Below are 24,683 nucleotides of genomic sequence, written 5' to 3'. Positions count from 1 at the left end.
CTAGAGAAGACTAGAAGATTATAGCCAGCAACCCTGCAATTTACATTATCACTTCCTTCAATATCTTTGGATGCATCTCATCTGGTCCCGGTGCCTTGTCAACTTTCAGTACTGACAGTGTATTCAGTACATCCTGCTTATCAATTTTGAACCCTTCTAGGGACAGAATTTCCTACATTGTCTCCATGGCCTTGGTAGCATCTACTTCGTATAGTCCCAGGTGACCATAGGCTACTTTCCCCTTTGAGTGAGAGAATTGATTGGCGGTGGGTTAATCTGAGGATCACCACACCTCAAACGTCAGGCAAGGTTGAAAAGGCAGGGCCTTCAAGAATAATCTCCACCTATCAGGGAATTGAACCTGCGCAGTTGGCCTCACTCTGCATCACTACCTTGGTAATGATGGATAGAAAGTATTAAATTATTATTCAGTTCTTGTGCCCATGTGTTAATTCCCTTTTTGGTCCCTAGTCGGCCCTACTCCTCCTTTTGTCACCCATTTATTATCTATATGCCTATAGAAGTCTTTGGGAATCCCTTTTATGTTACATAGAACATAGAACAGTACAGCACAGAACAGGCCCTTCGGCCCTCGATGTTGTGCCGAGCATTGTCCGAAACCAAGATCAAGCTATCCCACTCCCTGTCATTCTGGTGTGCTCCATGTGCCTATCCAATAACCGCTTGAAAGTTCCTAAAGTGCCCGACTCCACTCTCACAGCAGGCAGTCTATTCCACACCCTAACCACTCTCTGAGTAAAGAACCTACCTCGGACATCCCTCCTATATCTCCCACCCTGAACCTTATAGTTATGCCCCCTTGTAACAGCTACATCCACCCGAGGAAATAGTCTCTGAACGTTCACTCTATCTATCCCCCTCATCATCTTATAAACCTCTATTAAGTCACCTCTCATCCTCCACCGCTCCAAAGAGAAAAGCCCTAGCTCCCTCAACCTTTCCTCATAAGACCTATCCTGCAAACCAGGCAGCATTCTGGTAAATCTCCTTTGCACCCTTTCCAATGCTTCCACATCCTTCCTATAGTGAGGTGACCAGAACTGCACACAATATTCCAAATGTGGTCTCACCAGGGTCATGTACAGTTGCAGCATAACCCTGCGGCTCTTAAACTCATGCCCCTGTTAATAAACGCTAACACACTGTAGGCCTTCTTCACGGCTCTATCCGCTTGAGCGGCAACCTTCAGAGATCTGTGGACATGAACCCCAAGATCTCTCTGTTCCTCCACAGAACCCTGCCGTTGACCCTATAATCCGCATTCAAATTTTTTCTACCAAAATGAATCACCTCGCACTTATCAGGGTTAAACTCCATCTGCCATTTTTCGGCCCAGCTCTGCATCCTATCAATGTCTCTTTGCAGCCTACAACAGCCCTGCATCTCATCCACTACTCCACCAATCTTGGTGTCATCAGCAAATTTACTGACCCACCCTCCAGCCCCCTCCTCCAAGTCATTGATAAAAATCACAAATAGCAGAGGACCCAGCACTGATCTCTGTGGTACACCGCTGGTAACTGGTCTCCAGTCTGAAAATTTTCCATCCACCACCACCCTCTGTCCTCTATGTGATAGCCAGTTAGTTATCCAATTGGCCAAAGTTCCCTCTATCCCACACCTCCTTACTTTCTTCATTAGCCGACTATGGGGAACGCCTTACTAAAATCCATGTATACGACATCAACTGCTCTACCTTCATCTACACACTTAGTTACCTCCTCAAAGAATTCAATCAAATTTGTGAGGCAAGACTTACCCTTCACAAATCCGTGTTGACTATCCCGGATTAAACTGCATCTTTCCAAATGGTCATAAATCCTATCCTTCAGGACCTTTTCCATTAAATTACCGACCACCGAAGTAAGACTAACCGGCCTATAATTACCAGGGTCACTCCTATTCCCTTTCTTGGACAGAGGATCAACATTCACCACTCTCCAGTCATAGATCATAGATCATAGTCCTCTGGCACTATCCCCGTGGACAGCGAGGACCCAAAGATCAAAGCCAAAGGCTCTGCAATCTATCCCTTGCCTCCCAAAGAATCCTTGGATATATCCCACCTGGCCCAGGGCACTTGTCGACCCTCAGGTTTTTCAAAATTGCTAATACATCCTTCCTCAGAACATCTACCTCCTCCAGCCTACCCACCTGCATTACACTCTCATCCTCAAAAACATGGCCCCTCTCCTTGGTGAACACTGAAGAAAAGTATTCATTCAACGCCTCCTATTTATAGATCATAGAATTTACAGTGCAGAAGGAGGCCATTTGGCCCATCGAGTCTGCACCGGCTCTTGGAAAGAGCACCTTACCCAAGGTCAACACCTCCACACTATCCCCATAACCCAGTAGCCCCACCCAACACTAAGGGCAATTTTGGACACTAAGGGCAATTTATCATGGCTAATCCACCTAACCTACACATCTTTGGACTGTGGGAGGAAACTGGAGCACCCGGAGGAAACCCGGAGGAAACCCACGCACACACGGGGAGGATGTACACACGGGGAGGATGACCCAAGCCAGAATCGAACCTGAGACCCTGGAGCTGTGAAGCAATTGTGCTATCCACAATGCTACCGTGCGGACTCCATGCACAAGTTCCCACTACTGTCCTTGACCGGCCCTAACCTCACCCTGGTCATTCTTTTATTTCTCACATAAGAGTAAAATGCCTTGGGGTTTTCCTTGATCCGACCCACCAAGGACTTTTCATGCCCCCTCCGAGCTCTCCTCAGCCCTTTTTTTTAGCTCATTCCTTGCTACCTTGTAACCCTCAAGCAACCCAACTGAACCTTGTTTTCTCATCCTTACATACGCTTCCTTTTTCCTCTTGACAAGACATTCAACCTCTTTTGTGAACCATGGTTCCCTCACAGGGCCATTTCCTCCCTGCCTGACAGGGACATACATATCAAGGACACGCAGTATTTGTTCCTTGAACAAGCTCCACTTTTCATTTGTGCCTTTCCCTGGCAGTTTCTGTTGCCATCTTATGCTCCCTAATTCTTGCCTAATCGCATCATAATTACCCCTCCCCTAATTATAAACCTTGCCCTGCCGTATGGCCCCATCCCTCTCCATTGCAATAGTGAAAGACACCGAATTGTGGTCTCCAAAGTGCTCTCCCACAAACAAATCTAACACTTGGCCCGGTTCATTACCCAGTACCAAATCCAATGTGGCCCCCCCTCTTGTCGGCCTATACACATATTGTGTCAGGAAACCCTCCTGCACACACTGTACAAAAACTGCCCCATCCGAACTGTTCGACCTATAGAGGTTCCAATCAATATTTGGAAAGTTAAAGTCACCCATGGCAACTACCCTTAGACCTCCACACCTATCCATAATCTGTTTTGCAATTTCGTCCTCCACATCTCGATTACTATTTGGGGGCCTATAGAAAACTCCTAACAACGTGACCGTTCCTTTCCTATTTCTAACTTCGGCCCATATTTCCTCAGTAGGCAGATCCCCTTCGAACTGCCTTTCTGCAGCCGTTAAGCTATCATTGATTAACAATGCGACTCCTCCACCTTTTTTACCACCTTCCCTACTCTTACTGAAACATCTATACCCCAGAACTTATAACAACCATTCCTGTCCCTGTTCTAACCATGGGCGAAATTCTCCTACCCGCCCCGCCACATTTCTGCGCCGACCGGCCGGCGGGAGTCTCCGTAACACCGGCCGGTCAATGGGGTTTCCCATTGTGGGGCAGCCCCACGCCGTCGGGAAACCCCCCGGTGCCGGCAGAACGGAGACTCCCGCCGGCGGAGTATGACGCCCAATGGCCACAACATCGTAGTCCCAAGTACCAATCCACGCTCCAAGTTCACCTACCTTATTCCGGATGCTCCTTGCATTGAAGTAGACACACTTCAACCCACCTTTCTGTCTGCTGGTACACTCCTGCGACATTGATACCCTCCTCCTGTCTTTTCCCATAATCCCACTTCACTTCTCTGATGCGCTTTTTCACCTCCCACAGAACCATAGACTCCCTACAGTGCAGAAGGAGTTTGCACCGACTCTCTGAACGAGCACCCTACCTAAAATGGCTGATACCCGAGCAAAATGGCCAAACCCCGATGTAAAATGACGAACGAAAGAGGCTGATGGGAAAATCAGCCAACAGGACTCAAACGGACAGCTGCAGACAGAACAGTGTATTCGGCTCTGGGGAAGTCGGCCCAGACCGATACCTGCAACCATAAACAGCACATCAACCGAGCCATCTGCATTTTAATCGGCCATCCCCAGGAACAATTGCTACAAATTAGCAATTGAAAGCTGATCCAGACCTCTCGGCGCCAGCAGGGGCCGAGACAAAGAAAGGTGGACGACCCACCCCCCGATCAAGGAATCGCCCCATTATTGGAGCATATCGAACCCAGTGATTGGGACCAAGTTCAATCACTTGGGACCAAGGTCAAGGTCCGCCCCGAGAGGCGGGAAGCCCCTGGGAACTATAAAAATAGGGGCCAAGTTCAGATCGACCCTTCTTCTCCTACTTGCAACCTTCGAGACCCTTCGACAAAGAACAAGTAAGTCTTACTCCAGCAATCGCTACCAGATAGGTGTTCCAGACTATCGACCCGTACCAGCCTTTTTGAATCCCGCAGGCCAGACCCAATTCGATAAGCCATTTGTTTACCTGACCTGGTGGGCCATCACCAAAGTTAAGTATTGGCCTTTAGTGGTAGGTAATAGTCTAGAAGCAGGATTATTGTATAAGTATTTATTGCGGTATATAATAAATGATCGTTGATTTAACATTTACTAAGCGGTGTGCTGCATTATTAATCATTACTTGAGCTTGAGTCACGTGGCGGTATCAGAAAGATACCTCGCGACTCGTGAGCAAAGGTGACAGAATTAGAGCTAATAAAACTAGGGCTAATAAGAGCAACATTTTGGCGACTCTGGTGGGACCCGATCTAGAAGTGGAAAACCACTCCGGGAGAACCCAAGAAATTTTTAATTAGAATCCAATTGGAAACAAAAAACCCCACAAGTGTTCAAGCGGTTCTGATTAATAATTCATAATTCAGAAGTGTGTGTATGCATGCATAACTAACAGGGCTATAAGGTAAAACTGATAGATTTTTGTTGCGTCAAAACTGTCGGAAGTCTGTATTTTCGGAAATTAGCGCAGGCCGTACCCGCATCTACAACACCACCTTAGCCCCCTGTTCCAAATTTAACCGAAGCAAGCAGATAGGAGAGATGGCCATGCAGGCAATGCAACGCCTCATGACCCCCGAGGAATTTGCGGTCGCAGCGACCAGCAGCAGTAGAGTGGGACAGTGCCCCACTTGGGAAGAGGAAATTCGGAAATACCTCAAGGGCAAAGGATGGCCCATGTGGAATGATTTCTGTAATAATGACGACTCAGGTCCCGGAAGTATAGGGCATACTTGGTGGGAGAACATGAGTGAAATCCACAAAAAGAACTTAGCAAAAGCTCGCAAGCCGATGGCAATTGTGTCCTGTCTGGCACAATTGCGAGGCACAGAGGAGGTCGTCAGGACGCTCCGCAAAGAAGTAGAGGGCATACATCGTATGAGTAAAGTCGATGTATGCGACGTGGAGAAAGAGAATCTGGAATTGAGGCGGAAATTAGCAGCAAAGGATGAAGAGGTGGCTGACGCCAAACGGGGTCACCAGTCTTGTCTGGCGCATTTGAGTAGTTTCCAGTCCCAGTACGAAAAGGCTTATCAGGACAAGCAGCGTGCAGTCCTGGTAAAGAAAGAAACAGAGAAGCAGGTGGAGACGCTACAGAAACAATGTAGTGATCTCAAGGCAGCCTTGAGAGCGCTCCACGCTGCAACCACGGAACAAAGGCAGAGTACCTTAGACCATGCAAAGTGCCGGAAGCAAATTGCAGACCTGCAATCACTGCTTTCTGTCCAAAAGGGATTCCAAGAAACCTTTGGGGAAAGTTTAGACCAGGAAGACGGCCCTGATTGGGAAGAATTACAGGAAACAGCGCAGAGATATGTTCAGGGAACATGTGCGCAGGGAAAGCCCCAAAGGAGAAAAGCACCCCCACCCCCCACACAGCAGGTAGTTCAGGCTCCGATGAACCCTGTAACAACCCACCGCACAGCCACATCAGACGAGGCGGAATTCCTATATTCCACCCCCCTCACAGTGACCCAATTACGGGACGCGTGTGCAAAAATCACACCGTTCCTCTCCGCTTCAGACCCACACCATTTCTTTGCCACCGTCAAACATCAGGCGACCATGTACGGCCTGGATGAGAGAGAGCGTGTAAAGCTCATGGTTCTAAGTCTAGATCCATCGGTAGCAGCAGCCCTTCCCGACCCACAGAACGTAGGAGGAGGCACCCTTGCAGAAATGCATACCGCGATCCTGGATGCGATCGGGTATAACCGGGGTGACCCCGTAGATGGCCTAAATAAGTGTAGGCAGAAGAAGTCTGAGCACCCCACAGCATTCGCAGGACGCCTGTGGATTCACTTCTATGGAGACGTAGACCGTGCCCATTTGTCCCCAGACAATATGGCCAAATGGACCCGCACCCTTATCTCCCATGCCACAGAGGCAGAACAGAATGCCTGTAGTAGTTGTGATCCCTCGGAGGAGGCTCATAAAGAGAAGTGGGTGGTTAAAAGATTGTCCCGCGTTTGGGAGCAGTCTGTTCACAATCGACCCGCCGCAAAAACCACAGAGGAAAAGCAAACCGCCGCAGACATGCAGGCAGTAAAAGCCACACCTCACAACCCCGCCTGGGTAAATGAGGGAAAGAACAGCCCCCCGACAAAACCGCAAGAATATTACAACTGCGGACAGTTGGGACATTTTGCCAAAGAGTGCAATGCCCCTAAAAAGCCACCGAGAGCCCAACAGGCACTCTGAGTAAGAAAAAGGCAGAGCCCATCCATAGCATTAGCACCCGTTCGGATCAGATGGACTTGACCGGAACGGACTGACGTTGTACAGGCTCTCCCAGTTGGGTCTGCGATACCCTTTGGGATAGGTAAGGACGACCCGTAGTCGCAGCGAAAATTCGGGGACAGCCTATCGAGTTTCTTTGGGACACAGGAGGGTCCCGCACCACCATAAATTCCTCCACCCTTTGTCAGGACACGTGGCCCACTACAGCCACTATCACCCTCAGCGGCTTCACAGGCCACTCACAGCAGGGATGCATCACAGCCCCTGTACCCATCCAAATAGGAAACATTACCACAAAACACCCCGTAGTTTTAGTCGACCTACACAGAAGACTGGATGGCCTCTACTTTAATGCCTGGAGTATTACAGGTAAAACGGATGAGTTAAGGGCGATGATTGACACATGGAATTATAATATAGTAGCCATCACAGAGATGTAGTTGAGGGAGGGGCAGGATTGGCAGCTCAACATCCCAGGATACGGAATCTTCAGGAGGGACAGGGGAGGGTGCAGAAGAGGGGGAGGCATTGCACTATTAGTTTAGGAGTCAATTATTGCAGTAAGTAGAGATGCTATCTTGGGGGTGGCGTTAAATTAATTTTTGTGGGTAGAGCTTAGGAATAAAAAAGGGACAGCTACATTGCGAGGTGTTTATTATAGACCCCCAGATAGTCAGCGGGAAATTGAGGAGCAAATATATGCGCAATTTGCAGAAGTGTGTAAAAATAATAATACGGATGGTCAAATGGGCAGAAAAGTGGCAGATGGAATTTAATCCTGAAAAGTGTGAGGTGTTACACTTTGGAAGGAGCAATTTGACAAGGAAATATTCAATGAACGGCACCAAACTGGGAAGTCCTGAGGAACAAAGAGACCTTGGTGTAATTGTAATAGATCTCTGAAGGTAGAAGGGTAACTTAATAGTATGGTGAAAAAGGCAGATGGTACACTTGCCTTTATCAATCGTGGCATAGATTACAAAAGCAACAAAGTCATGTTGGACATATATAGAACATTGGTGAGGCCACAGCTGGAGTTCTGTGTGCAGCTCTGGTCACCACATTATAGGAAGGGTGTGATTGCACTGGAGGGGGTGTAGAGACGTTTCACCAGGATGTTGCCTGGGATGGAACATTTAAGTTATGAAAAGAGGTTGGATAGGCTTGGGATGTTTTCACTGAGGAGAGAAGACGGAGGGGCGGCCTGATCAAGGTGTACAAGATTTTGAGGGACACAGACAGGATAGGGAACAGCTGTTCCCCTCAGTTGTCCGGCCGGTTACAAGGGGACAAAAATTCAAGGAGAGGAGCGGGAGGTTCAGGGGGAATTTGAGGAAAACATTTTTTACCCAGAAGGTGGTGACGATCTGGAACGCACTGCCTGGGAGGGTCGTGGAGGCAGGTTGCCTCACATCCTTTAACAGGTACCTGGATGAGCACTTGGCACGTCTTAACATTTGAGGCTCTGGGCCAAGTCCTGGCACATGATATTAGGATTGGCAGATCAGGTGCCTTTCATGTGGCGGTGTAGACTTGATGGGCCGAAAGGCCGTTTCTGCAGTGTATTTTTCTGTGATTCTGTGATTTACCAGCCTCCCTCGGGAGGTTGCAGCCGGGTGCTGATCAATGCTGGTCCACAAGAATATGGACTAGGCGGGGTGGCCCCCAGGGGACTCCTGGGCCATTGGAGACTGCTGGATGGTCAGGGTCAGGGCAGGGTGACCCCTTGGCCCTCCCCCTGGAACGTAGGCACCTTGGCACTGCCCAGCTGGCACTTTGGCACTGCCACCCTGGCACTGCCAAGGTACCCTGGTGGCACAGCCAAGCTGGCAGCAGCACTGCCTGGATGCCAGGGTGGCAGTGCAAGGGTGCCTGGGTGGCACTGCCAAAGGTCTAGACCCAAGCGGGGCCATGCCCATGAAAGGAGGGTGGATGGGGTTTGAGGGGTGGATGTGTGCACAGCAGGTAAGTAGGGGCCTCTGGGATGTTTTGGGGGTGATGGATGGGGGTCCCGGAAGGGGTGGTGCTGTAAGGGGGCTTGGCAGGCCTGAAAACGGGGGCTCTCAGAGACTCCATAGTGGAAATTCCTCATTTGGGTGATGTGGGGTAGTGCCCATGTGTGTGGGGGGTGACATTTCCCATGGGTGGGGGATGTGGAGAATTTACAAGCTCACTTAGAGATCGGGGCACCCTTTCAAAATGGCGGCCCGATCTCTGAGTTCAGCTCCCGAGTGCTGAAAAAAAATTCGAAGTGTGGGGCTGAGTGTCATTGGACAGAGATGGGGAACTAACCCCCTGAAAAACTTGTCGCGAATGAACTTCGAAAATCTTCCAGAGAACTGTGCCCGAGATCTTTTTACGATGTTGAGCAGTTTCATTTTGTCCACAGCTTACAGCTAAATTAGGCAAAGTAACTGCAAATGTCTGAGGGTTAAGGTATTAATAGGAACCTGGAAGTAGATAAATGTAATGAAATACTGCTATTTTTCCACTCTCTCATCTTTCCATAATCATCTAATGGAGAGCACTTGTCAGTGATGTTACCTTGCTGTTGTCCCACTCTTGAGTTTTCATCTGAGTGTTGTGAAGCTCATAGGAAGGTTCCATTAAAGATGTTTCTGGTTTGGGATATCCTGGGATCACATTGTGCAGCTGGAATCCAAATGTCAGCAACCAACTGTTCACATCTGTGACATAGAAAAGAGAGAAACCGTATTCAATATCTGTCAGTTGTTTTACATACAGGCACGAGGGAACTGTAAATCTTTACTGTAGAATTACCACAATGAGCTGGATGATCATTAATAACTTTCATCAGAAGTGTAAAATATAGAAAAGCAGTTAAGTTACGACTGTCATTTTGTATGTGTCAAATTAAATGATGTCTAATGCAGGTATTCCCAATGTGGTGTGGGCAGTATTTTGCAGATTTAATTTTTGAAACATTTCTAATTAAGGGAGAAACAATGAATGTGGTGGGGGAAAGGAAAAATGGAAAAAAGTTCAGGACTGGGGATGAAAGGCACTGTTGAAGAGAAGGCTTTTCGAAGTAGGAAGGGCATGGAGCTCTGTGACACAGAAGAAGAACGGCTGAGCAGCCAGCAATGATTCAGTGGAGAGAGTGGTGGATATGTATTGGTGTAAAAGGAGCAGAGGGTGCATAAGGGGATATAAAGTTGAAGGGAAAAGTGACTGTGAAGCAATGCAAGAGCAATAATTTCAAATTGTTGGCCACACAAATTCCTGCCCTTCGCACTGGCTCTTGGAAAGGGTGGGAAATCGGACAGTGAGATTTAATTGAGTATATTAAAATACTCCGGGCCTCATTTGTGGAGCACTGGAGGAATTTCTAACTCACACCACTAATCATTTGCCGAAAACTGGTCTGGAGCCCAAAATCGGGCCATATAAATGGTGCGGAAAATATAGCACATAACCACAGTAGCACATAAATTTCCATTAAATTCAACTAGTAGTGTTAGCGAACAAATTATTTAAAACTTTGCCATTAAAATATTATTGTTTATGTAAAGACCAGGATGACAGTAAAAGCTTATTGTTTTCAATGGAAACTTTGCATTGATAATTATGTAATTGGTTTCATAAGTATGATACATGCATGATACGCAAATTTTGAAAGCAAATGAAATTCATTGTTTTCTACATTTACTTTAATTTGTACTTGAGGATGAATCACGTTCAGTATGTATTGTAATGGCTATGTTGGCTATGTTGTTGGTATCAAAGTTACCAGCTATTTCGAAGCAATGACTATGACATGTTCAATCATTGTAGATTTTAGACAATCATGCCATTCTTATTAAAGATCATGAAAATAGACAGTTGCGGAGAATTTTTTTTTTTTTTAGTTACTCGCATTACATTTGAATGGATCCTTTTTAACACAGGGGTCAGAATTTTCCCTTTTTTTGTACAGAATGCTGGCTGAGGTGAGAAAACTGGCAGCAGCTGGCAGGCTGCACAGCTCAATTTTTTCACCACATTGTGCGGAACTCTTCAAGAAGAATCTTCAGCCAGCATTGCTGGAATCTCAAGGGTGCCCTGATGTCCAATAAACAACAAAAAAATCCCAACCCACCCCCAAAGTACATGGAGAACCCCCCTACACACACACACACACATACACATAAAGGGAACCACCACCCCTCATGGATAAGGGAAATACCCCGATCTCCGCCATGGATAGGAAGAACTCTCCTATTGGAGCTCACCCGAGGAAGCAGTTCCGGGGGCTGTGCCAGAGTGCCAGGGGACATTGGCAGAGGGGTGGGGCAGTGCCAGGTGGGCAATGCAAGGGTACTACTCGGGCATGTCCCACACCGCTCCCACCCAGGAGCTATGCCTACCTGAGCACCCCTGGTGGGTTCCCTCTGGTTCCTGTTTCTGAAACCTGTTATAAACCTCGCTGATGTGACAGGGAGGTCCGAATGTGGAGGGAACATATGGCGGGGAATCCCAATAATGACATTACAATTTATTTAAATGTGTTTCCAGATCTTTTTGTGCACGAGCCTCATTATGTCACCAGCGAGGGTTGGGGAGAATATGAAAACAAGATCTCGCTGGCACGATTCTTGTTTTCTGGCTCTCGTAGGATTTTGCGCACATGTCGCCGTTTGCATCTGCAAAATTCCTGCCAACATGTTGTTGTACTTCACGTTTTCTGCTGTTCCTTTAATACTAGCATTTCTTTCTTGTTAGAATCTACCCTGACACAACACAATTAATTTTGGTCCCTTAATGTATGGGTCAGGTGCAAATTTGCTTCACAGTTCTGTCACAAAAGTATATGTTTTTTTGTAGATTTTAGAAACTATTATTGGTAAATAAGACTGCAGCAAACTCTTTTCAATCAGAAGTTTCATTTCATGACAACTATTGATCAAAGAACACTTGTCAGCTTGCTTTACAATGAATTCATTAAAGGGCATTGGGACTGCGGCGCTGAGAACCCAGGTTCGAATCCCGGCCCTGGGTCACTGTCCGTATGGAATTTACACATTTTCCCCGTGTCTGCGTGGGTTTCACCCCCACAACCCAAAGATGTGCACATTAGGTGGATTGGCCATGCTAAATTGCCCCTTAATTGGAAAAAAATAATTGGGTACTCTAAATTTATTTTTTTAAATGTGGTAGCTATCTACATGACTCAGAATACATAATCACTGAAGGATTAATTTACATAAAGAAAATAAAGAATCTTTCTTACCTGTCATATAACATTTGATATCCTGCATGTTGCTGACTGGATTGTTATTTTTAAACATGTACAAATTAAAAGGTATAAGACTGTCACTGAGGTGATTCCAAACATCATGATCTGGCGCTGTCCACCTTCCAGAAAGCACATCATAATCTCGCCGTCCAAAGTGCACTAGTTTGGTGAGAGGATCATACAAGCCACCATGATAGCCTACAATGAGTTGAAAGGCTGGATTTGTGTCCATATAAATCTCTCCATACGCAGTATAAGTGATTTGTTTAATCATTAAACCGTTTCCACTGAATACAGCTAATGGGGTTCCTGTATTATCGCAGGCAACATAGAACTCATCACCACTGCTAATTTCCATAGCAAAAAGGTGTCCCTGAAGATCATAATAAAGGGATGCTATTTCAGAACTTGTATGATTGTACATATGTGTGACTCTCGCTGGGTTACTTAGATCTGCATAAAAGAATTGTAAATACATTCCATAGCTAGTTCTGCTCGAAACACGTCTTCCAACTCCATCATATCGATAGTGTACTTTCCAACCATTGGTTTTACTGTATGCTTTGCTAAGAAGTCCCGCTGAATTGTACTCAAGGATAATATTTCCTCTTTGCCGTAAGAAACCATCCTCATCTACTTTGTACTGTATCTCTCCAAGACGAGTAATCCTATCTCTCAGGTCGTACCTTAGTGGAGTCAGACGAGCACTATTGCCAGGGCTTAGCAAATGGAGATTTCCATTTAGATCATAGCTGTAGCGCCACAGAGGTTTGTCATTCAAGGTTACGGTCTGCAATTGCCCATCTGCATCATATTCATAAGCATACCTGGATGTATTGGCATAGGGACCAACCTTCAGTTCCCGCTTTACCACCCTACCCATGTTGTCATATTGCACTGCCATCCAATACATGAGTGATCTGAAAATTTCATACTGGACTTCTTTCACTCGCCCATAAGCATCAAAATGTTTAGTGTGAGTCATGACTGCAGTTGTGATAATCTGATTGATATCATAATAAATTACACCAAATTTTCCAAATTGTTCAATTTTCCCAGAAACATCATCATATCGATACAGATCAATAGGTAAAGGGGTCTCATTGATCACAGCTTGCATACTAGTAACCCGGAAACTGTTGTCATAGTTATAATCAAAGCGGGCATTCACCATTCCTTCCTCACTGAATCGAAAGATCTGTCTGTCAATAAGAGGGCCGATTTGCCTGAATCGTATAGTGCAAGTGAAGCCTTCATTCTGCAAGTTGACAGTTTTCAGCATTCCAGCTGTTTCGTCATAGGTATAGCCAATCCTAGTAGTATCATAAAGGATTTCAGAGAGCTTGGAAAGCTTGCCATACTTGTAAAGCACACGCCGTCCAGTTCCAAGGTATGAAGTCTGCAATAGCTGATTGTCCTCAGTGTAATCTTGAATCACAGAAGCATTGCCCTCACGGGGTTTGTAGATGTTCCTGTAATAGCCCACAGAACGAATGGTTTCCAGGTTTTGCTGAGCCACATTTGGCATTGTCACAGAAGATAGCCGATCATTTTTGTCAAATTCAAAGATGTACTGTCTTTGACTATGTAGAAGGAGCACCGAGGACTGTGAGAAACAGGTAAATAACATTTTATAGTTACTAATTGTACATCGCGATTTGAAGAATTCTGTTAACTATTTCATCTATTTGCATGAACTTGTATCAATCTTCCTGGACAAGTTAATTAATTACGAAGAACAATCTATTTAATTTCATGGCATCTTAAATCTGTAGCTAAACCTAAACAGATGTTTAGAGTATAGGTCCTTTAAAATTAATCAAATGTTTATAAATCATGTCAGCATTGTTAATAGAGTACACAAGCTAGATCGGAACTAAATCCATGCATAACAGGCAATAATTTCATTGACAAAGGTGTGAGAAAACTATTTTGTTTCAGGTGAAATGTATAGTATTTGAAATGTATCATAAATGGATCACCAGATCACAGAATAATTTTCTTTACAATGTACGACATAAAAAAGGAAACAAAAGTCTGCGACTAAACTGAAGAAATAAATGCAATTCAAAACAAGAATAATAAGGTACCAAAAGAAAAAATGCTGGAAAATCTCAGCAAGTCTGGCAGCATTTGTGTGGGGAGAAGAGAGTTTTGAGTCCAGATGATCTTTGTCAAAACTCAACAATTGATGCCATTACACTGTAGGAACCAGAGGAACACAAGTTAGCTTGTGGCAGCAACAGCACCTTAGGGGGCACATTCTCCCTGCCATTTCATACTGTAAATATAAGGCACCCTGGGCAAAAAAATAAGGGAATGTAATGTAAAGCTAATACTGCCAGGGAACTGATTGCAAACATGGTCATGTGAAATCAGCTATACTGGTTTCGACACTGCCAAATAATCAGCTTATAAACAGATCCCTTTTTTATAACTGGTACTTGATTTTAAAGAGGACAGTGAAACTGGTTAAGGACATTGATGGCCTCATTGAAAAGGGACATTGATGTCGGTGCGTGGGAGGTACTTGCCGCAACCTGTGATATGTGGCAATGCCCCATCCATCAAACCGCAACTCTGCTGAGGAGAAGTGGCAAAGGCAGCAGGAGGGAGTGCAGAACACTGGCTCGCAACCTCCTTTCCTCAGGGCAACTTCTGGCCTCTCTGCTCAAAGACTGGCTCCAGGATTTATCATAGGACACACAAATCACAAAAGCTGGCAGATGAAACCCTCGTTCGGTGGAATCAATGATGACAATGATGACAACAACGATGTTGAGCATAACTCTCCATATTCAAAATGCCATATTATACAATTTTCTAGTTGGTGAACTTTATAACAAATTTGTTCATCTCCTATGAACAAGACAGCAACTAGCTCACTTTTCTCAAAACCTGCATGTGTAAAGAAAATGAACTTTGAGAGGGGCACGTGTGACAGTACCTTTTCAAGGTAAGTGTAGCTCCATGACTTGCCGTCTGCAAAGGTTCTGGATACAATCCTGCCGGCCTGGTCATAGTCAATTCTTTCTGACATGGTTCCTCTCTGGACACCTGCTACCTGACCAGTTGAAGAATATGTCACATTCACCCCATTTAGTCTGCTGCTTGGGGACCACAGAGTAGGTCGGCCAACCTGATCATACAGGATTCGAAGGGTGAACTTCCGATGATCATCATATATTTTTTCTGTTCTGGTCACACGATCAAAATCCAGAGAGAGCAGATTTCGGCTATGGACCTGGAAAATATTTAAAACAAGCTATAATACTCTTCAATCATGCTGTTTTATAGATCAGAAGGTAAGCCAAGTTTGAAAAGATCACATTAACTATGTGATCGGCAGCACGGCAGCATACATGGCTAGCACTGTGGCTTCACAGTGCCAGGGTCCCAGGTTCGATTCCCCGCTGGGTCACTGTCTATGCAGAGTCTGCATGTTCTCCCCGTGTCTGCGTGCGTTTCCTCCTGGTGCTCCGGTTTCCTCCCACGGTCCAAAGACATGCAAGGTTAGGTGGATAGGCCATGCTAAATTGCCCTTATTGTCCAAAAAGTTTAGGACGGGTTAGTGGGTTATGGGGATAGGGTGGAAGTGAAGGGTTAAGTGGGTTGGTGCAGACTCGATGGGCCGAATGGCCTCCTTCTGCATTGTATGTTCTATATTCTATGGGATTTGTCAACAAATTTACTGCAGATCTGTGAGCCTTTTTGTGGCCTGCAGATATTTTGCAATGTCTTTTACGCTTATTTCCTCACACATCATACACATTTTTCCTGCCCAGCCATTTATAAAAAGTCAACAATTTTTGCTTTTAATCGTGATCTGCTGAAGGCATCAAGCACAATATTTCTGCGCTAAGGCCCTGTGTGCATGAATTCATGGAATGCACGGAAGCAGAACAAATGGCAGAGCCTCACGTTTGGAAGAAGCTACCACCTGAAAAAGGTCTGTGGTTTATTAAGAAAGAATTTGCATTTATATCATTCCCATCATTCCTTAGGGTGTCCCAGAGTGTTTCATTCCCTAATGAATTATATTGGGCGTGTGAACATGGCAGAAAATTTGCATACAACAATAAGATGCATTGTTATTATTAACACAGTGACACAGTGATTAGCACTGCTGCCTCACAACACCAGGGACCTGGGTTCGATTCCGGCCTTGGGTGACTGTGTAGAGTTTGCATGTTCTCCCCGTGTCTGTGTGGGTTTCCTCTGGGTGCTCCAGTTTCCTCCCACAGTCCAAAGATGTGCAGGTTCGGTAGTTAGGGAATGATCAATGCACAGGGTTACTGGGATAGGGCGGGGGTGTGGGTCTGGGTGCTCTTTCGGACGGTTGGTGCAGACGCGATAGGCCGAATGGCCTCCTTCTGTACTGTAGGGAATCTATGGAATTTAAGAATGGCTAGTTATTCTATTTTGCTGACATTGATTGAAAGAAGAATGTTGACAGGATCACAGAACTCTGCTTTTTTTCCGGCATGTACCTTAAGATCTTTCTTATTTATATGGGTAGGCTAAAAAGACTGAGTTCAACATCTAATTTGAAAGATAACACCTCCTACAATTGTGGAACTTTGTGCACACCTATTTAAAGAAAGTTACATCTGTACTTGGGATTAAATGTAAATTTGTGAAGTACTCACATTTGTCAGTGGGCTTGTAATTAAGGTACATGATAATGAGAATGGATGTGCTAAGAATCCTACCAATGAACTATTACAACCTTCCTATAAACCAGTAACTTTTCCAGAAGTCAAAGGGAAAGCTGCCCATGACTTGAGAATTCTGGGACACAGAACTTATAGATATGCAACTGAAAAGGATACTTTGAGATCATCACAGCTGTGTAAAGGTTCTAAGAGCAGTCGCCAAAGGGTCAAGACAACTGACAAGTGTGATTTGGTGAACGTGAGTCTTATTTGTGACAACAGCAGGGAAGCTTCATCTTCATTGAATAGCATCATTCTAATTTGTGTCAACTTTGCTGGAATCTGTGACAGAGCCCGACCTAAGGAGCAGCCAGGGGTTAATTATTGCCTCCTACTGCATGGATGTATAGACTGCAGCTCTAATGGTAGATGGAGAGAGGACCAGCTTCCAGACCTGGAGGTCATAGAACAAAAAACAAAGAAAATTACAGCAGAGGTACAGGCTCTTTAGCCCTCCAAGCCTGCAACGACCATGCGGCCCATCTGAATTAAAACCCTCCCAACCTTCCGGGGACCGTATCCCTCTATTCCCATCCTATTCATGTATTTGTCAAGACATCCTTTGGAAGTCACTATCATATCTGCTTCAACTACCTCCCCTGGCAGCGAGTTCCAGGCTCCCACCACCCTCTGTGTAAAAAAACCTGCCTCGTACATCTCCTTTGAACCTTGCCCTTCGCACCTTAAACCTATGCCCCCTAGTTATTGACTCTTCCATCCTGGGAAAAAGCTTCTGAGTATCATTTACAGAATTTACAGTGCAGAAGGAGGCTATTCAGTCATCGAGTCTGCACCAGCCCTTGGAAAGAGCATCTTAATTAAGCCATGGCTTCCACCCTATCCCCATAACCCAGTAACCCTACCTAACCTTTTGGACATGAAGGGCAATTTAGCATAGCCAATCCACCTAACCTGCGCATCTTTGGAGTATGGGAGGAAACCGGAGCACGCGGGGGAAACCCACACAGACATGAGGAGAAAGTACAAACTCCACACAGACAGTCACCCGAGGCGGAATTGAACATGGAACCCTGGAGCTGTAAGGCAGCAGTGATAACTACTGTGCTAACGTACTGTCCTATCCACTCTGTCCATGCCTTCCTAATCTTGTAGGCTTCTATCAGCTCACCCCTCAACCTCCATCATTCCAGTGAGAACAAACTACGTTTCTCCAACCTCTCCTCATAGCTAATACCCTCCATACAGGCAACAGCCTGGTAAATCTTTTCTGTACTCTCTCCAAAGCCTCCACATCCTTCTGGTAATGTGATGACCAGAATTGAACACTATATTTCAAGTGCGGCCTAACTAAGGTTCGATAAAGCTGCAACATGACTTGTCAATTTTTAAACTAAATGCCCCGGTTGATGAAGGCAAGCATTGGCTATTCTCCAATCCTCTGGGACCTCCCCTGTAGACAGTGAGGATACAAAGATTTCTCTCAAGACACCAGCAATTTCCTCCCTTGCCTCTCTCAGTATTCTCGAGTATATCCCATCAGGCCCTGGGGACTTGTCGACCTTCATGTTTTTCAAGACCCCCAATACCTCCTCCTTTTTGATCCAAACTATCTACACACCCTTCCCCAGACTTATCATCCACCAGGTCCTTCTCTATGGTGAATACTGACGCAAAGAACTTATTTAATATCGCGTCCATTTCTTCTGGCTCCACGCATAGATTCCCTCCCCTGTCCTTGACGGGCCAACCCTCTCCCTGGCTGCCCCCTTGCTCTTTATATATGTATAAAATGCCTTGGGATTTTCCTTAATCCTGCTGGTCAATTACTTTTTGTGACCTTAAGGGCAGCATGGTAGCAAAGTGGTTAGCAAAGTTGCTTCACAGCTACAGGGTCCCAGATTCGATTTCCGGCTTGGTCAGTGTCTGTGCGGAATCTGCACGTCTCCCCGTGTCTGTGTGGGTTTCCTCCGGTTTCCTCCCACAGTCCAAAGATGTGCAGGTTAAGTGGATTGGCCATGCTAAATTGCCCTTAGTGTCCAAAAAGGTTGGTGGGGTTACTGGGATAGGGTGGAGATGTGGGCTTGGTCGGGCAGGTGCAAAATCGATGTGTCGAATGGCCTCCTTCTGCACTGTAAATTCAATGATTCTATGTCCTCTTTTACCCATTCCTGACTCCTTGCCTAAGTTTCTTTCTACTCTCCTCGTATTCCACATTTGCTTTGTGTGTTCCCAGCCTCCTAGCCTTGACAAATGCTTCCTTTTTCGTTTTGACTAGGCTCATAATATGTCTCGTTAGCCAAGATTCCCGAAACTTGCCATACTTATCCTTCATCCTTACAGGAACATGCCGGTCCTCAATTCCTATCAACTTACACTTGAAAGCCTCCCACATGCCAGATGTTGATTTCCCCTCAAACATCTGCCCTCAATCTACATTCTTCAGCTCCTGCCAAATATTGTTATAATTAGCCTTCCCCCAATTTAGCACCTTCAGCTGAGGACAACACTTATCTTCATCCATCAGCACCCTAAAGCTTACTGAATTATGGTCACTGTTCCCAAACTGCTCCCCAACGAGATGTTGACCACCTGTTCAGGCTACTTTTGTCAAGACCGTTCAAAATCAGATAGATGTCATTTATTCACCTTTCCTGCTGATCAGCGGGCAGAAGTATCTGATGGTTGGAATAGACATTGCTGAGGCTGACATTTTCAGGATAACAAAACAGGCATCTAGCCTTCCCTCCCAGTGAACCACAACAGTGGCACATAGGAAAAAACACTAGATGGTTCAGCCATTTGTGGCTTCCTCCAAGGATACAAGTTGCCAAGTGAAGAGGGATGTATTAGTTCTGTGAGCTTTTTGTAGCATTGGTGAAGTCAAACATTCCCATGATACAGGTCTTCAGGTTACAAGAAGCACTCGATTACGAGAAAGAAAGTCACATTTAGATACCCCTGTTTTAGGAACGATTAGGTTGGCTTCTGCAGTTTGTTGTATTATATAATAACAATCTTCAACAAATCTTGTATTGATGTTCAACATTCTTTGCCCAGCTTCTGTCACGACACAACGGACTTCCTACAGAAACTCAGCACCCATGGACCAGTTGAACCAGGTACATTCCTCGTCACAATGGACGTCTCGGCACTCTACACCAGCATCCCCTATGATGATGGCATTGCTGCAACAGCCTCAGTACTCAACACCGACAACTGCCAATCTCCAAATGCAATTCTGCAACACATCGGCTTCATTCTGGATCACAACGTCTTCACCTTTGACAACAAGTTCTTCATCCAGACGCACGTTACAGGCATGGGGACCAAATTCGCACCTCAATACGCCAACATCTTCATGCACAAGTTTGAACAAGACCTCCGCACGGCACAGGACCTTCAACTGACGTTATACACCAGATACATCGATGACATTTTTTTCCTTTGGACCCACGGCGAAGAATCACTGAAACGACTACACGATGACATTAATAAGTTCCATCCAACCATCAGACTCACCATGGACTACTCTCCAAAATCGGTTGCATTCTTGGACACACTTATATCTATCAAGAACGGTCACCTCAGCACTTCGCTTTGCCGCAAGCCCACGGATAACCTCACGATGCCCCACTTCTCCAGCTTCCACCCTAAATACATTAAAGAAGCCATCCCCTATGGACAAGCCCTCCCTATACACAGGATCTGCTCAGACGAGGAGGAACATAACAGACATCTACAGATGCTGAAAGATGCCCCCGTATGAATGGGATATGGCGCTCGACTTATCGATCGACAGTTCCAACGCGCCACAGCAAAAAACCGCACCAACCTCCTCAGAAGACAAACACAGGACACAACCGACAGAGGACCCTTTGTCGTCCAGTACTTCCCCGGAGTGGAGAAACTACGACATCTTCTTCGCAGCCTTCAACACGTCATTGATGAAGATGAACATCTTACCAAGATCATCCCCACACCCCTACTACTTGCCTTCAAACAACCGCGCAACCTCAAACAAACCATTGTTTGCAGCAAACTACCCAGCCTTCAGAACAGCGATCACGACACCACATAACCCTGCCATGGCAATCTCTGCAAGGCATGCCAGATCATCGACATGGGTACTGCCATTACACGTGAGAACACCACCCACCAGGCACGTGGTACATACTCGTGCGACTCGGCCAACGTTGTCGACCTCATACGCTGCAGGAAAAGATGTCCCGAAGCATGGTACATTGGTGAGACCATGCAGACGCTGCGACAACGGATGAATGGCCTTTGCGCGACAATCGCCAGGCAGGAATGTTCCCTTTCAGTCGGGGAACACTTCAGCAGTCAAGGGCATTTAACCTCTGATTTCCGGGTAAGCGTTCTCCAAGGCGGCCTACAGGACGTGTGACAACGCAAAATCGTCGAGCAGAAACTTATAGCCACGTTCTGCACACTTGGGTAGGGCCTCAACCGGGACCTTGGATTCATGTCGCATTACATTCATCCCCGACCATCTGGTCTGGGCTTGCGAAATCCGACCAACTGTCCTGTCTTGAGACAATTCACACCTCTTTCACCTGGGGTTGCCCCTGCCTCTCGATCTCTAAAGACTTAATTATCTGCAAATGCTCGCATTCGAAGCATTGTCTTGCATCTTTGACTTTGTCTATATATATGTTTCTGGAACGTACCTCTTCATTCACCTGAGGAAGGAGCAGCGCTCTGAAAGCTAGTGATTTGAAACAAACCTGTTGGACTTTAACCTGGTGTTGTAAGACTTCTTACTCAGTTAATAAAGGCAAGAATCCCATAAGCCTTCTTAACCACCTTATCTTCCTGTCCTGCCGTTTCCAGAGATCTGTGGACATGCACATCAAGGTGGCTTTGATCCTTGTACTTCCTTGGGTCCAACCATTCATTGCATATTCCCTTGCCTTGTTAATCCTCCCAAAATGGATTACCTCAGACTTTTCAGGGTTAAATTCCATTTACTGCTCTTCTGCCCATCTAACCAGCCCGTCTATATCGTTCTGTAATCTAAGGCCTTGCTCCTCACTATTTACCACACCACCAATTTTTGTGACATCTGTCGACTTACTTAATACCTCCTACATTCACATACAGATCAATAATGTATCCTACAAACAGCAAGGGACCCAGCACCGATCTCTGTGGAATACCACTGGACACAGGATTCCAGTCATAAAAACAACCTTCAACCATCACCCTCTGCCTGCTACCAATAAGCCAGTTTTGGATGCAGTTTGCCAAATTGCCCTGAATCCCAAGGGTTCTTACCTTCTTCATCAGCCTCCCATGTGGGATCTTGTCAAATAGTGCCGAAGCAGATGTTTAAAAACTTGTTTTAATTTGTAGAATTAATTCTTGCTTCAGGACACCTCACACAAAAACCTTATCATGTCATAAAAGCAACTAAAATTTGAATTGCTTTTGACATTAATGTATATTACTGTAATAGAGTATGATAACATTCTTGAAAAGTATCTATGCTTTCATTATTCAAAGTAAGCCTAATCTCCACAAATCTATGGAATATTGAATTAATTCGCTTTTACAATGCAATTCCATTTTTGTTTGTATTTTCATATTTGTTTCCATCTGTATAAGACAGAGACAGCTTGATGATTAAAATTCAATTAAGTCATCAACCTATTGAGCTTCAAACCGCATTAACACCAGGACCAATATAAAACAATTAACTACCACACCATTATAATGCACAAAAACAGAAAATGCTGGAAAATCTCAGCTGGTCTGACAGCTCCTGTGGAGAGAGAAGAGAGCTAATGTTTCAAGTCTGGATGACTCTTCATCAAATTCATCTGCTTCGATTCGAATGCGCCTTGTAAGCAACAAGTGTCCATTCCGACAATGTCTTCATGGCTTTCAGCCTTGGATAGTAGCTCTGTGCAGATTTCACTATCAGTCAACACAATTGAATATCCAACACATTTTCCACTGTAATATATTCCTGAAAATCTGCTTTTCCTCCATCTCTGTTCTGTTCTGGTACATTCCTGAGCCTTTCCTCCACTGAAACCAATCTCACCGCTTTGCTCTGCTGTTCTCTTTCTTGAGCCTGGACTTGTTTCGCACTTAGAATATTTCATGTTTTGCATTTTCTTCCTTATTGCTCCACCAGGCACTTCCTACCTTCTACTAAATCATTCTTCCTCAGCAGGATAGTAACACAGACACGTTAAAGTTAGGGATCCATGACTGTTTGATTGGGTGAAGCAAATGTAAATATCACTGATGCTCCATGATCAACTGGTAAATTGTTTATTTGCAGTAGGGTGCGGGGAGGATATCTTTCCTCGCTCATGTTCATGAGGTTAAAGATCAGCAATGATTGTACTGAATGGCACAACAGGCATGAAGGGCCCAATGCTGTATTCTGCTCCGATCTCTTACATGCTTATAACAACAGTGTGAGTAAACCTTCCTCTCAGTGAAAGCAGTTGAGTTTCAGTTATAGACACTTGTGATTTAAATCTGTGACTTGTTTCATTTGAATAATTAAATGGTGCAACCAGATATTGAAGGGTTAAGACATTTAAAAATGAAATAATGCAACAACATGGCTCCAGCACTGTGACAGCAGAAGCGCCACCCTTCAGGAACTCTGTGCCTCTGCATTGCACTGAGCTTACTTTCCAGTTTATTGGAAAATCAGCTCCTTCGTATAAATTTGCAGCTCTCATGACACACAACACCGGAAGCAAAGGAGCATGCTGTCTGGCATAAGCAGCTTTTTAATATGGTCACATTAAAGCTGTACTGCTATTGAAGGCAGAAATAGCAGCAGCACGACCGAAACAATGAAAGAAGCAACCGATGAGGAAGCTGCCTCTCCAACATAGGTTTGGCTGGGAGCAATCTCTACACTTTCAGCCATGGTGCTGAAAGTCTTTGGCCGGCCTTCCAACCTCTGATACGTGAGGCCAGTAGTTCTATTCTCATTCTATTCATATTTCTCTCCTCTTCAGCTGAGATGTGACAGGCCCTCACCCTTTGGCAAGCTGTCTCCTGAGATTTCCCTGTGACTAGTATGTGCTGCTACTTAATAGTGTCTGATGTTTCACCTTGTGCAGATTGGGAGTGGTAGAGGATATACCGTGGTGTCTCCTCGGAACGATTTCTTTAATATCCTCTGAGGTGACATCTGGGAGAGTTATAGCCATTGAAGGACTGGCAGGAAAGAGAAGAGTTAGGAGCACATTGAAAGATTCAAAAATCGCAGATAGATGACAGATATCCCAGCTTGATGGTACATTTTTTCAGAGGTTTGTGAAGAGGTGCAAATAATAGTCAGAGACTGTTCTGAGAAGGAGAATGCAGATGTTTGTAATTTCGGCTTGTTGTGCGGATGTAGCAAAGTGGAGTATGCAAATGATGATATTGGATGCTGTGAAAAGGGTGAACAAATAGTTGGAGGAGGCTTCTCGAATTTCCCCATCCTTACTCATAGCAGGGGCGGCATGGTGGCAGAGTGGTTAGCACTGTTGCCTCACAGCTCCAGGGTCCCAGGTTCAATTCCGGCCTCGAGTGACTGTCTGTGTGGAGTTTGCACTTTTCCCCCGTGTCTGTGTGGGTTTCCTCCGGGTGCTCTGGTTTCCTCCCACAGTCCAAAGATGTGCAGGTTAGGTGGATTGGCCATGCTAAATTGCCCCTTAGTGTCCAAAAGGTTAGGTGGGGTTACTGAGTTACGGAGATGGGGTGGGCTTAAGGAGGATGCTCTTTCGAAGAGCTGGTGCAGACAAGCTGGGCCGAATGGCCTCCTTCTGCACTGTAAA

At 45.4% G+C, this 24,683-nt stretch overlaps 1 protein-coding gene across 11 annotated transcripts in view; it reads right to left on the bottom strand.

Annotated features, from left to right (window-relative positions):
- The window catches only part of tenm4 (teneurin transmembrane protein 4), a 3,407,721-nt gene that overhangs the window by 11,295 nt on the left and 3,371,743 nt on the right, over nucleotides 1–24,683 (bottom strand). For all 11 annotated transcript variants that reach the window (XM_072476554.1, XM_072476555.1, XM_072476556.1 and 8 more), the window contains 3 exons: nucleotides 15,141–15,437; nucleotides 12,188–13,799; nucleotides 9,502–9,644 (listed from right to left, as the gene is read on the bottom strand). In XM_072476554.1, the coding sequence (XP_072332655.1) occupies nucleotides 9,502–9,644; nucleotides 12,188–13,799; nucleotides 15,141–15,437 (2,052 nt within the window). The remainder of the gene's footprint in view (nucleotides 1–9,501; nucleotides 9,645–12,187; nucleotides 13,800–15,140; nucleotides 15,438–24,683) is intronic.

This window comes from Scyliorhinus torazame, chromosome 15, assembly GCF_047496885.1.
Source record: "Scyliorhinus torazame isolate Kashiwa2021f chromosome 15, sScyTor2.1, whole genome shotgun sequence".
Lineage (NCBI taxonomy): Eukaryota > Metazoa > Chordata > Chondrichthyes > Carcharhiniformes > Scyliorhinidae > Scyliorhinus > Scyliorhinus torazame.
This window is presented reverse-complemented; position numbering and strand designations above follow the sequence as displayed.